This window comes from Lingula anatina, chromosome 1, assembly GCF_051362555.1.
Source record: "Lingula anatina isolate TDL-2025a chromosome 1, LinAna3.0, whole genome shotgun sequence".
Classification (NCBI taxonomy): domain Eukaryota; kingdom Metazoa; phylum Brachiopoda; class Lingulata; order Lingulida; family Lingulidae; genus Lingula; species Lingula anatina.
Window position 1 is genome coordinate 23956807 of NC_141767.1, and position 14049 is coordinate 23970855.

Consider the following 14049-nt stretch of genomic DNA (forward strand, 5'->3'; position numbering starts at 1 on the left):
CAGAAATATCACTGAAGGTAATGGACCCCCAATAAAGTGCACTTTTTAGACTGTAATAATTCTGAAAGTTATCAAAATCTTCTACAACGAGTGAAAGGATAAACTGGCAATGAAAATATTAAAAAAAATTTCAAACATGGATGTTAATGCAGAACTGCTGGTTACCGTTTCTAAATGCAAATGCTCCAAGGCTGTGTGAATGGAAGACTCCATGGGTCGCTGAACTGTGGCAGTTTCAATTTTTTCTCCACTGGTCTCCATTGTCTGACCTTTTTCATCCACATCCATTCCTTCCTCATTTTCTCTCTTATCATTGCCTCCATCTGGTTTCCTCAATTTAGCAGATGATAGCTTGTCAACCTTTTTGTCTTCCTCCTAAAATTGATTTAATAAAAAAAAGGGAATGCAAAGGAGAGTAAATTGGACATACTAAAATGATTACACAGAAAAGCTGACACTTGGCAAGAATTAAAAACATAAGTATTTTTGGTTGAAAAATTGGTATTTGTATTTCTCCCTCATTGAAAAATAAAACTTACATGCATTCCAAACCTGAATAAATGCTAACTTTGAAATTATTTCATCAGTCAGGACAACTAACCTGATGATCAGTATCATCCAAGGGTTTCATTTCATCATCTTCATTTACTTTTTCTTCTCCTTCCTCCTCATCAAGCTGAGGAATGGGTTGCTGCTCCAGCTGTTCAGCAGTAGCAGCATCCAGTGTCTGGGCATCATAGTGCTTCTGAGAATCCTTCAGGTGTTCAAATAAATCGGCCTGCTCATTTTTGTCCTGTATTGAGAAAGGATGGTAGTTTGAAGCAAAAATAATCAAATTTCTCATAACTTTTTGGAAAGACAAAATCATATTGCACAATATGAAATGAAGGTTGATGCACTTGGCTTTTTAACTAAGGGGAAAGTAAAGGAGGAATACTCAGAATACCCTTAACATCATGGTAGCAACCCATATTTTAGAAAACCATTTGCATATTATTATGATTAAATTTTATTACTAAAAGATTTTACCTGATCCTGGTCTTCATCCTGGCTATTACTGGAAGGATCCATGGTTTGTAGTCTCCTCTTAAACTTGTCTTCTGTTGACCCCAGACTGCGCTCTCTGTCACTGTGCCCAGGCTTACGCTGCTCCTGTGAGACAAAAAATTGTATTGCTTATAAAATGTTTTCAAAAAAATAACTAGCACAATTTTCTAATTAAATTAATTGCCTCACTTGCTGTACCATTTAGTGAGAGGGAATATGGACGAGAGTGACAAAAGATTAACATGGCAACACACCAACACCATGTAAAATATACTTCTAGTCAATCTTCAATTCATGGCAATCAAGTTATTGAACTGCTGGATCCATTTTCACATCTTGTCATTTTTTTACCTGCATTAGCACACACTGAAAAGAAACAGCTTTATTCACCTTCATATGTTCCCCTGTCCCTCCTTGAGTGACCTTGCTCTGAGTTTGACCTTCATGACCTTGCTCCTCCTGAGACTCTGCTATGCCAACACCTTCAGTCTAAAAATAAATTGTCAAAAAATTACTTTCAAACCAATTTCCAGAAAAAATCTCTGTAATGAAGTAAAACATTTTTTGATGCAATAACTGATTTTTATGATTCTTAAAATATCTTAACACCAGAAAATGAATCTTTACACTATGTCAATTAAGCTTTACAATTTTAACAAATCAGTTATTTTGAATGAACAGTAGTGGCAAGACCTAGGTCTTCTAAATTATGACCCAAACCCATGAAGTTCCCAGAGCTCACCTCTTCTTGCTGATTTTCACCCTGAGCTGCCTTGTCCTGGGCGGCCTCACTCTGGTCTGTACTCTGCACATGGTGCTCCTTCTTCCCATAAGTCTCTGCTGCCTGCACATTTTGGTCATCTGCTCCCTCTTCCTCTCCAGCCTTGTCCTCTTCTTCATTCTGCTCAGTACCTAATGGCTCATCCTGAGATAAGATAAGTAGGTTTATGAATTTTCATTTAAACATGAGACAAGATAAATTATATTTTGATTGAGAAAAAGGACTGCTCTCATGTGGAATAAAGTAAATTTTGCGACAGAACCATACAAATTACTTACCTAAGATTATTTACATGATCTGAAGAAACAGATGAGCATAATTTTAAATAGTAATTCCAATATGGATTGCTGAACTATCAGATTCATTCATTGTCAGTATACCTGTGGTTCCATTCCTGGCTGATCATCTGGTCTCCCTTCTTCATCTTTTTCCTCACTCCTTTCACTTTTGGCAATTTCATTTTCTTTTTCTTCTTCCATGCCCTGAAAAGTGTTTAGTCCTTCAATGCAAAAGCTTGACACAAAGCACTGCTACTCAATAATATTCTAAATAGAGAGGACATATTTTACTATTAGCAATTAAAATAGGCAGTAACAGCAAACAAATCTTATGATATGCTGACTGACCACATTAAAAAATAATGATCCTCAAATCTATAATAACCCTCCCAAAACTTACTTCCACATTTTCTTTTTCCTGCTCCAGTTCACTTTTGTTTTCCTGGTCTTCTAGTTTCTCTTCTTTGTCGTCTTCTGTTTCATCTATATCTGTGACTTTATCCAAGTCAAATGGATTTTCTTCTGTAATTTAACATCATTAATTTTTAATCTGCTGTAAAAAGCTAACAGGACAAGAGATTCCGTCAATACATGTTCTACAAGTTTTGGAGTAGGATGAAACAAAGAAATCATCTTATTTTTACTAATTGACATTTAATTACTCCTGTTCATTTTCTCACAATAAATCTGTAATGTTACTTCAGTGTATCAGATCAAATGATGTCCTTTAAACATGTAAACATGTATAGGATTTTACTATAACACACTTCAAACCAAACTATTTGAAAATTCTGCTTACTATCATTGCCTCAATCAAAATTTCACCATTTTCCCACAGAACTATGAAAGGCTCACCTTCACCTTGAACACCTTCCTTTCCTTCCTCTTCCTCCTCCTCATCCAGTTTGAGATCATCTGGCAGATCCATGGGTTCAACATCTGGCTGCTCAGGCTGCTGGCCATGATGGGGGTCCACCTGCTCTTCATCATACTCAGTCTGTAATTGGCACAGTATGGGTCATCATGAAATGAACATCAACCTCAAATATCAGATTTCCCAACACACTTAGAGACCAACACAAATGAAAAGAAATACAGATTTAAAACAAATATGATGCAAGTAGTTTAGTTTACATAAGTCCATTACCATATATATTAGCAACTTCAACACAATCATCACCTCATCAAATTCCTCCATCTTGTGAGGTTCAACTTCTTCCTTCTCATCCTGTTCCTCAGCCTTTTCTTTTTCTTTCTCACTGGATTCTGACTTGTCTTGGTTGTCATCCTTGGCAACCAATTCACTTTCTGTCTCTTTTCCAGCTCCCTCTCCAGATTCTTCCCTATCATTCTACAACAAGGAAACAGTTCATAACTATCTTTCACACACAACAGTTTAAAGCCTATAGTTTTCTAAGTAACAAACATTTTAGAAACTATACCATATTTATTCTGATCAATCATCTAACTAATCATCTTTCTGCTTAATCATTTTAAATTCGTTAAACCCAACATGAAAATCCTGTTTAAAGAAATCACAGACTGAGCAAACACTGCTGTGAATCAAGCACACTAGTGACCATGTTTTACTGACCTCTTCCTTGTCATCATCCTCATCATCACTGCCCCAGATCTGTTCATCTAGCTTATCTGCCTCAGGGTTGTCTACATCCCCCATCTCTTTGTCAAGTTCGTTCTCCTCGTTTTCATCTTCATCAGACTCATTGTCACCCTCTACACATAAAACAAGGATAACAAAACTTTTTAAAATATATTCTCAATTGTGACCACAAACAAGAACCAAGGCCTCAAATTTGACTTTAAACACAAATATACCTATCTGGCCATAAGGGTAGCTTTCTATAGCAATACATAATTACACTCTCATCTTCAACTTATTAAAACTAACATGGTAATTTATTGTGTAATACCTTGGGGTTCCAGATCTTGCAGCTTCCCACCAAATTCCTCAGACATTTCTATTGCATTTTCTTCATTTTTTAAATCTGGTTCATTTGAAGTATCCTCTTCTTGTTTTTCTTGTCCTTCCTTCTGTGCATCATAAAGCTAGAAATACAGAGAAGGTAGCTATTATAAATGTAAAGTGATAAACCACATCCATACTTAATGCAGCTACCTTTTGTTAATATATAAAACTGACTGATGGTAAGCTGCTGACAGATTGAGCAGACTTCTGAAATGTGTGATTCATACCTGGTCTTCAGTTTCAATCTGGTCACTGACATCCTTGACGCCCTCTCCTTCCCCTAGACCACCACCCTCAATGTCTCTGAACTCTGTGGATCCTTCACCTTCCATCTCATCTGATAATTCAGGAGGAATGCAAAAACCCTGAAACAAGGTACAAAATCAATACAAATATCCCTCTGCATGCAAAGATGGGAAGCATCCAGCTACAAACCCACAACACTTATTTTTAAATCAGACATGAGCCTAGGTTAAAAAAAACTCTGAACATTTATAGAATCTCAGACAAGACAAATCTCAGGAAGCATCAGAATTGAATTTAAAAATGCAGAATTCCACGTTTCCGCAGAAAAACCTCATGTCTGTTAAATTTACATATCATGAAGATAGTTAACAACCTAATTTGTCACACACATTAACTCAGCTAAAATCAAGGACAAAACAACCAGTTTATGATTTGCACTTTTTTTTGTTTTATTCACCTTCAGAGTCAGCTCAGTGAACACTCCCAGTAGAACAGAGAGTAGTTTGGCTGTGGCTCTGTGAGTGGCAGCCATTTCAGTGACATGATACTGTGCCAGCTTGGTGTACTGGTCCAGTGCTGGGATACAGAGAGAGAGGAGGTCACACTTGGGGTTCAGCAACTGTGACATTGCTGGGGTGGTCTTGACTTCCATCAGGAGATACTGAACACTGGCGATAACCTGTATTAGGAAAATTCATGAAATCAAAATTATCTGCTTAATCTCAGTGTTTTGCTGTTTTATTTTGACTCATTATCTTATCAACGGACCTTACCTTTTAGATACCACAGAAAAAAAGGAACTATCAGTGAATGAAAATGATACAAGGAGGGAGCAAAAAACAACAGTTATGTATTTCCTAGACTTGCACCTAGGTTCAATATTTCTCTGAACATTTATCATGGGACAAAACACTGGGGGGGGTCCCTATTTAGTGATTCCATGGAAAAAAAGCTTATCTGTGTATCAGATGAATGCTAGAAAAAGAAATCTGACCCACTTCCAACTTACCTTTTCCATTCCAATGTTCTCAACAGCTTTCTCCAACTTTGCTTGAAGTTCTGTCAAATGACCATCTTTCAAATCAATTCCCTCATCCTCCTCTTCTCTCTCCTCTTCACCCTCCCCCATTGCTTCATTTCCTATTAACTTCACCAGATTTTGCACGCCAAGCAGTATGGTTGTAATAACATCATTCAACTTAGTTCTAAATGTTCTGATACTATCTTGTATGGTCTCATCTGAGAGCTCTTCCCATGATCTTTCTTTGTTGAGCCAAGCTGAGTATGCATTGGCTGTGTTTGTGATCTGCTGTATTAAATAGTTCAGTGACCTGTTCAAACTGTTCAAAGCACCACCGGGAGCAGAAAATAATGCAGCTACTTCACTCAGGGTTGGCACTAGGGATGACAGTTGCTGAAATGCTGCACTAATTCTATCCACTTTGCCTCTGAAATGTAGTTTAAAAAGCTTTCAGACTGTTTTTATCACACACCAACAGTCTGTTAAAAAACGTACTTCACTAATACAAAGAGCACTCAAGAGACGATAAAACAGAACTCTACACTGTTTTAATCCATTAAACATTAAAACCTTAAGTTCATATTTCAGAGGCTAGGATAGTAAGTGTAATTATATAAGCATTATATATAAACCCTACTTACAACGACACCAGCTCAGCTTTATTTTCTGTCCTTGCTTCTTTCGTCACTTCTTCTATTTTATTTATTATGATCTGTGTAAAAAAAAAAAAAAAAAATGAAAGTCATATTCAACTTTCAGATCTATAATTTTTTATACTTATTCAGTGGGCCTCTTGATGCATATCTTTATTTAAATACTCTTAATATCTCCAATCATTAATACATAAAAACATGGTATTTGAATTATTTTCCCTGAAAGGAGGATTTTTGATCTCACCTGCAGTTTGTCCACGGTTTCAGTCCATGCTCCATCCCCCTTGCACATCAGTGCTATGCCAGCTAGGTGCTGTGAGGGGAGCACAGAGGGGTAGACAGTGTCCCCAGCACATTTCTCTGGGCAGCAGTGGAGTAGAATATGGACCTGCTGCAAGGTCTCCCAGGCTGTGATCAACAGGTCATCTAGAGCACCCTGAAAGTGATTTGGTTCAATTCATTTCTATCTTCAGACTGTGCAGTATAAGTTTGTCATAAGTAGAAATATTCATATTTTAACTTTCATTTGCATATTATAAAATCTTCACATTTTATATAGCATTTTAACTGTAAGTTATTATGGATAAAAAATCATCCTTTCTACACCTTTAATTCCAAATACCAAATTCGATAACAGTGCATGCTTACCACCCAGTGTTCTGCATCCTTTTGGTCTGGTAAAGCAGGTACATGTTCAGGCAGAGGATGTTTGGGCAGGCAAGTAGACAATGTACTGTAAAAGCACCTGCAAGAAGCAATAAGAAGTGTACATCTAGGTTATTTTTTCTTTCTTACCATGATTTTATTAAAACAGTTTAAGTCCCTCTGCCTTTTATGGGATTTTTTTTATGGGTTGCCATTATCAACTATAAATTCTATGGATAAGTTTTATCTGTAACTTTTGCAGTGGTCAAATATAAGACAGTATTAAAAGCAATTTGTGGTTGGTACAAATAATTGGGTGGTTCTATTTCGTGGTTTGGTCATTATCTATTGAGTCATTTTTTTTTAGGAAATGATAAGTTGGAATGACTTAATTACCATTAATTTTAAAAACAGAAAAAAATAAAATCTTTGAAATCTAAGTAAAGTAATGCTTCCTCTCATTTAGTCATGCTTGTTCATTTTTTTAAAAATCAGAAATACTTCAATAACTGACAAACATACAAAAGTGCACCACTCCAGAAGTTCTACATTCAGTCACTGAGAGTAATGTGAGATTGATCAAAAATGTTGCTCGTTTGTGCCCCCCTCCCCCCCAAAAAACAAAATTGCATTAAACAAAATTTTAGACGTATTAAGTGCTGAAAATACACAGGGTTAAAACAAACTGTCATCCTCATGAGTATCATTTCAAGTCAGAAATAGAATTACTTCTGATAAGGAAAAACATCCTGTATAATCACATCCTAGGTATTTTTCCTCCTCATTTAAAGATCTAAAAACTGGAAAATAGTGAGTAAAAACAATGATAAATTAATTGTTTCCTGTCATGAGTCAGTGTTGTTGATCATGTGAAGGTGAAGTGAAGGTCATTTGCTGGTTATAAATACTCTGAGCTTCATGCTTAGTGCCCTATTACGCAGTTTTGTTACATGCATAATGGCAATTGTTGCAATGATGTGCAATTTTGTAATTTGCTCCCTGGCTTTTTTGCTAATGACTGCAAGCAGAAATGAAGCCTTTGGTAAGTACATATGATAAAAACACAAAGTTGAGTTCTCTTAGCTTAAATTTTGTTCAGTATGGATACTGTAGCACAATTATAACTTACAAGATGTTTTCTGGCAGTATTTTGTAATTTAAATTTCATTTCCAAAGACTGGATATAATTTAATTGTACTGTTTTTTGATGCAAAAAATTCAACAAACAGTAAGTACCATATAGGCATTAGCAACTTTTTTTTAGGTTTTTACATCTTTACAAAGTCTTACATTTTAATTAGTTTTTACTTTTTTTTCGAGTAAAATTTTACAAGTGGTTTGTAAAAGTGTCTCGCTCTCTCTTCAAAAGATATATCTACTGACTTGATAAATTATGAACTTTGACAATGTCTTTATTCAAGAAGTAAAAATCACATTTCTTTTCTTTTGACTGGTAATTTGAATTTTCATCCAATGCAGGCAACCAGTGTGGTGGCTCTATGTCAGGAAACTGTTATGTAGATCCTCAGAACTGCGAGGGGTGTGACAACAAAGAAGCAGTTGGCAATAGTTACGTGTGCTGCCCAGGTTGCGCAGAGAAACCCAAAGTGACAACAACAACTTTCCAATTTTTTCACATGCAGTATAGCTTCAACAGTTGTCAATGCCCAGCTTTAACAAATGAAGTGCAGGTATGTGGCAATATAAGGCTGTAGTTATATTTAAGTCATCACAATAAACTAGGTTCTTCTTAAAAGCATATCACAACATTTAAAAAAGGGTAAATATGAAAATTTTAAATCAATCTGAAATCACTGTTCATTAATTGCGTGTTTTGCCTTCTTTTTGGACTCAAATTAGATGTTAATACATTTCTTTAAAAAAGATTATATGGACATCACAATCCGTCCTGTTTAAAAGGATAACAACCGATTCTTTTGGTCATAAATCAGATTTTCCTGGGGAAAACAACCATTTTCCCATACTTATAATCACTGACGGTAAATGAATCCATTCTGACATTCAAAGTTAGTAAATGTTTTTTTTGTAATAAACTCTTAAGAGATTATTACTGAGGTATTATGAAGGTCCATGTGGTCTGGTGGGAAGCACAGATTCCAGAATAATTGCAGTAACCACAATTTTGATGGTAAAATGGAGTTTCTCATATCTGAGTTGTTTACAGTGTTTTATGGTAAAATATATATAAATCTACAAACAGTTGTTATCCCTTTAAACAAACCTGCAGCATGAAATTTTTTGCTATTGTCAAGTTATGTAACCTTTATAGTAGTGATCCTGCCAGAAAGATTTTATCTGCATGTGATTTCAATGTTGTTTCAGGGTAATTGTGAGCAAGGTCAAGTATGTTCTGCATCCCTGAGTGCCAAGAGAGCCCAGCTGGATGGAACTGCCATGTGCTGCACCAGCTCTCTGGGAATTCGTGCATTTAGCTTCAACAAATATATCAATGGCACCCAGCAAATCACACGTTTTTGTGAATGCATGAATTGCTAAACATATCCTGTCTAATTACTTTCAACTCAAAAACCAACAAATGATTCTGAAATCATTTAGTAAAAAACTGAGCTGGATTCTGCTGGAGAAGTGATAAAAAACTTCACATCAGCCACAAGGAAAATCTCAACTTAACTCCTTTTCAAGGGCTGTTAATTCAGATTACACAACTAACCTTAACTTTACCACCTGTTCAGCTGTATTGGCAAGTGTTGCTCTTTGCTGCTCCAATACTTTCATCAAGTGTTCAGTGAACCCTTTGCAGCGATCTAAATTTGCAACACCCAATTCCTGCAATGAAGTTTGAAAACAAATTCCACTTGTTTAACTCAGTTCAATTTTGACCATCCAACCTAAGAGTAAACCACATAAAACTGGCATTGTGGAGAATGTGAGTTGAATATAACAGAAAAGAAACATATTTGCTTTAAATATCAGGACTTACAATATATTCACATATGTTTTATTGCAAAACTGTTTAATAGAGATTCTAAGAAAATCATTGAAATAAGTGATAAACTGGAAACATAATTATCAGCAATTAAATTAATGCAAAAATATTACCAGGTGTTTCTTTTTGGTTACTAGTATTCTTTCAACTTGGCTTTAAAACCTACACATAGATATCCCATACCTGAGATGGAGTCTGCAGAGCAGTATGGAACAAAGCCCTCCTAGCAACACATCTATAAATGTATTTTTGGCAACCTGCCCAACTGAGAACAGTATCCGTATCACAACTAGAACAAAAACAAGCAAATACATGAGAAAGGTAATGCTTTGCTTGGGATGAATAACAACATGAAGAACTGTTGTGGTTTACCATCTTGTTTTCTATCTACATGAAAATTATAGTCTTACATCTTGAGGTTAACCAGAAACCACAAAGACTGACTTCTTGTAACAGAAGAATTTTCCAAAAGAATTTTTTTCTTATTTTTAAAAATTTTTATTTTGTCTTTTTTTTGGGGGGGGGAGGGGGTTATTTTATTTAAAAATAATAACTACACTCAAAGATGGGCAAGGAGTTGTACTTCATGTTTGATTTTTCCATCCATTTAAAACTGAAATCCTTCTTCAAAGGAAAAAACCAAAACCTAACCTGCTCTCCACATCATTATCTAAAGCTACATCCAGGTCAAGAGGTTTGCTGTTCATGACACTGTCAACATCTGCAGGTGTCTGGAGCATGTTCAATCCTCTCCTGTAGGACAAACCTGCCCAAAAAAAAAAAAAAAAAAGAAACACATCTGAAACCACGTTTAAACCTGTGATTCTGTGAGGATCATCACAAAATGAAAAAAATGTGTAAAACGTGGAATTAGATAATGAGATTAGAATAAAAGATTTTCCAACATAAACTCTGCAAATTTGCAGTACCTTCTTCTAGAAAAAAATATGAGTACACTTTAACCTTAAATCACATCATTTTGGGAAAAGATATCTGTAATATTTTTCACTGTTCATTAAAGCCCCCTTTACACTAGACGGCGTCCTTTCTGCGTCCAGCAGTACGGCCCCATTTGAGAGTTAAAAAATTATATTTTACATGCCGACACTTGGCCGATCATTGAGCATTCATTCTGATACAAAATCAATGCTTGTGCCTCCTTATTAAGACCACAGCGATGCAAATTTCATGGTCGCAGAAAGGACGCAGAAAGGACGCCGTCCAGTGTAAAGGGGGTATAACCAAGCAAACTTAGGGCAATATCTTCCAAATATATTAAATTCATTAATTTTATTTTATCTTATTTTTGCAAGTATTTTCCAAGTCTGATTTTTCATCCAAGCAATATTTTATAATACAAAGTCACTTACCAATGGTGGTGAGGTACTTAAATAAGTCAGCTAATGCCTTGCGTTTTCTTAGGTTGATGTTTTTGGCTTCCCTTTTTTGTTTCTCTTTATCATCTCCCTGCAAAATATTAACAACATGAAGATTAATTTTGATGCATCATTCACATCTTTTCAGAAATTTATATTAAAATAATGAAAATTTTCTCAAATACCAAAGCTGTGAATAAAATTTCTATACTTATCTTTTCAAGCAACAAATAACAGATGAATATATAAAAAAAGATACAATTTATTGAGTGCACATTCCATGTATTAAATTTACTTTTCCATAAGCTTTTCATTATCACCTTTATTACATCCAAAACTTGTAATTCCTGAACAGTGCTGACTATATCACCTGAAAAAGATAAATAAACATGGTCAAATCTCATTTTTCAAAATATACACAGTAACATACCTGCAATATGCTCATATGAAAGATCCCTACTTTTTATATCATACACTTTTTCACATTCTCAACTATAAGTTATCCATGGACTTTAAAAAAATAAATCCTCAGTTCAAAACAATCAGGGAACACTCGTTCATAAAAGAACTTTTTATCAACATCCTGCCTACCAGTCAACTCATCCACAGCTTGAACCATGTCTCCATAGCAACTGCCTCTCATGGTCTTTCTGCACAACTTCCTCATTTTCTGATACATGGCAGGAAGCTTGGAGAACAAGTCTCTATCTTCAGTACCACCACTGTCCAAAAGTGAGGCCTCTTTCAGCCAAACCTAAATGGCAAGATAAAAATCTAAACAGTTACTGCTTTTTTCTTCTACCTTTTTCTGATCAAGTCTTCTATCCTTATCAAGAAAATATCACAATCTGTGCCATGATGTCTCACTTCTGGGGAAAATATTATAAAATTACACTTCAAACTCACAATTTACAGCTGCATGTGTCAACAATTTTGAAACAAAAACCACAATTAGTACATACCTTCAAAGTATCATCTGATATAAAGTGGTTTATAATGGGTTTCCTAACCACATCTGAGGGTGTCGTCTGCTCAACACTATCAGCAGTGTCAGTTAACAACAGTCTCACTGGCTGGTGGACTACAGTCTGAAAATGATGCCAAATGTCACCTTTAATTTGGTTTATCAATCAGAAGGTTTTCAATTGTGTATACAATATAAATAAAATTACCAGAAAGATTAAAAAAAAAATATATTAGAAAAATTTGAAGGTTGCCAACCTCAAATTGTTTCCTGTATTTATGCAGAGTCCTGTGAGTCTTCTCTGCTGCCTGCTTCATTGCCCAAAAGTTGCTGTCATTCCATCTAGCAATCTTAACAAAACCCTGAAAAATACAGTAACAATAAAAAAAGTTTGGTGTTTTACTTTCTGACATCTTGAAGTTTCCAAGAACGTATCGAAAATGAGCATTAGCATTATGAACATCATTTGAAACTATTTATAGCAACTGCTGAGAAGTTTTTATCCTATTTTCAACTCTTTGTTAGTAATAACATGACACATACCTTGAGGTCTCTCTCAATAGGAGCCCTGAGCTGAGCCAGATGTCTTTCCACATTAGGCAAGAATTGAGAGTAATACTGGTATACATTCCACAGCAGATTTAACACAAGCTCTATAATAAAAATCCATAAGTAAATATGGACCCGATTTTTACTTTCATGTCAAGCAAATTTATTATTATATGGCAACAGATTAATTTGCAATAAATTTATCTTAAAGACCTATTAATATATGTTCAAAACAAACATGCACTTAGTTTAGTTCAGAATCTGGTAGGATTTCATTCTAACATTCGATAACAAAAGCAATTTCAGTATATAAGTGTCTTGAGTTTTTAAGCAAAATATAGGGCAATCATATCTGCTCCACCTTGCTGAGGAGTTCTGTCCATGTTAGCAACCTGGCAATGGAAGGCATACAACAGGTTCAACTTGGCCTTGTAATCTCCAAGAATGCCTGATTCCAGGAACTGCTGCAGTGACTTTTGAAACTCAAATCCATCTTCTGTGCTTTGTTTCTAAAAATATTACAAATATAATCATTTTTCATAAAATGTGCTCAATGTGTCAACCCCTATTTAATATGAAAATTTCTGCATCTGAGAAATAAAAAATGTTAAATACAGGCCTGTATTCTAGAAATCATATATGATATAAAAATAATTAACTGTTTTATAAAAAAGAAAAGGAAAAAGAGCAATCAAGCTAGAGCAATTACACTACCTCTTCATCAGGACTCAGGAAGGCTTCAATAAGCTGGTAAACGTGAAACCACCATCTTGATGTCTTCTCCTCTACTTTCCACATCACTGTATGCAGGCAAGAACTCCAACATCTAAAACAAGATAAAAAAACCACTGAAAGTTTTAAACTATTAAAACAAGTAAAAAAATTAACAGAGATCTGAAAAAATCTTAAACATGTAATCAAATACTTGATAAAATTTCTATTTCATTAAAAGAAACAACAGAAAACAATCTAAATTTTACTTCAACTCCAGTTTCCTCCATTGTATGACAAGAGCTGTGACCTCTTCAATATGGCTTATCAGCGAAACATGGCGGGCTGCATTGGACTCCCACTCCTATAAACAGAGACAAATATTAATACACCAGTTACTGGGAGAGAATACTGTGTCATCTATTCAGATCTCACAATAGAAATGGAACAATTATGCTGAACCGGTCCCCCTTTCCACCTACAAAAACACTTCTACTTGCCTGTGCTTTCTGCAACAAGACTTCCAGTCCAGTTACAAACTTCATCAGAGCACTGGTGACAGGGAAGGACAGTAGCCGGTCTATGACCAGCAGGATCTGAAAAAGTACAGTCACACCCGTAGTGTCCAGTAGCAGTGTATCTTAATAACCTGCCTCTTAATTGTCTACCTAATAAGGTACAATAGGTTAAAACGTGTATAGTGTAACTTTGTATCAACTAGAAAAAATGACAATGTCATCAAGTACTATGAAAGATCTGGACAGGTAGCAAGAACCAGAACCATTCACAAGGAGAAGCTTTAATACTTTTGGGCTTGACTGAG

General features: G+C 35.3%; 2 protein-coding genes across 4 annotated transcripts in view; one reads left to right on the plus strand and one right to left on the minus strand.

Moving 5' to 3' along the window:
• The window catches only part of LOC106168364 (midasin-like), a 62722-nt gene that overhangs the window by 2736 nt on the left and 45937 nt on the right, over positions 1-14049 (minus strand). For 2 of the 3 annotated variants that reach the window (XM_087000603.1, XM_087000614.1), the window contains 30 exons: positions 13727-13822; positions 13496-13590; positions 13230-13341; positions 12877-13024; positions 12510-12619; positions 12224-12328; positions 11965-12090; positions 11594-11756; positions 11323-11372; positions 10997-11093; positions 10278-10392; positions 9810-9915; positions 9351-9466; positions 6662-6758; positions 6258-6449; positions 6002-6072; positions 5349-5787; positions 4797-5018; positions 4321-4458; positions 4038-4173; positions 3701-3840; positions 3287-3457; positions 2962-3103; positions 2507-2628; positions 2209-2310; positions 1790-1972; positions 1438-1536; positions 1030-1152; positions 602-793; positions 166-375 (listed from right to left, as the gene is read on the minus strand). In XM_087000603.1, the coding sequence (XP_086856729.1) occupies positions 166-375; positions 602-793; positions 1030-1152; positions 1438-1536; positions 1790-1972; positions 2209-2310; positions 2507-2628; positions 2962-3103; positions 3287-3457; positions 3701-3840; positions 4038-4173; positions 4321-4458; positions 4797-5018; positions 5349-5787; positions 6002-6072; positions 6258-6449; positions 6662-6758; positions 9351-9466; positions 9810-9915; positions 10278-10392; positions 10997-11093; positions 11323-11372; positions 11594-11756; positions 11965-12090; positions 12224-12328; positions 12510-12619; positions 12877-13024; positions 13230-13341; positions 13496-13590; positions 13727-13822 (4218 nt within the window). The remainder of the gene's footprint in view (positions 1-165; positions 376-601; positions 794-1029; positions 1153-1437; positions 1537-1789; positions 1973-2208; positions 2311-2506; positions 2629-2961; positions 3104-3286; positions 3458-3700; positions 3841-4037; positions 4174-4320; positions 4459-4796; positions 5019-5348; positions 5788-6001; positions 6073-6257; positions 6450-6661; positions 6759-9350; positions 9467-9809; positions 9916-10277; positions 10393-10996; positions 11094-11322; positions 11373-11593; positions 11757-11964; positions 12091-12223; positions 12329-12509; positions 12620-12876; positions 13025-13229; positions 13342-13495; positions 13591-13726; positions 13823-14049) is intronic. The other variant, XM_087000607.1, reaches the window with a different exon arrangement.
• LOC106152100 (uncharacterized) lies at positions 7542-9738 on the plus strand. The gene is made up of 3 exons (XM_013525594.2): positions 7542-7700; positions 8138-8349; positions 9002-9738. The coding sequence occupies exons 1-3, from the start codon at positions 7577-7579 to the stop codon at positions 9173-9175; spliced, it is 510 nt and encodes a 169-aa protein (XP_013381048.2). The 5' UTR covers positions 7542-7576; the 3' UTR covers positions 9176-9738.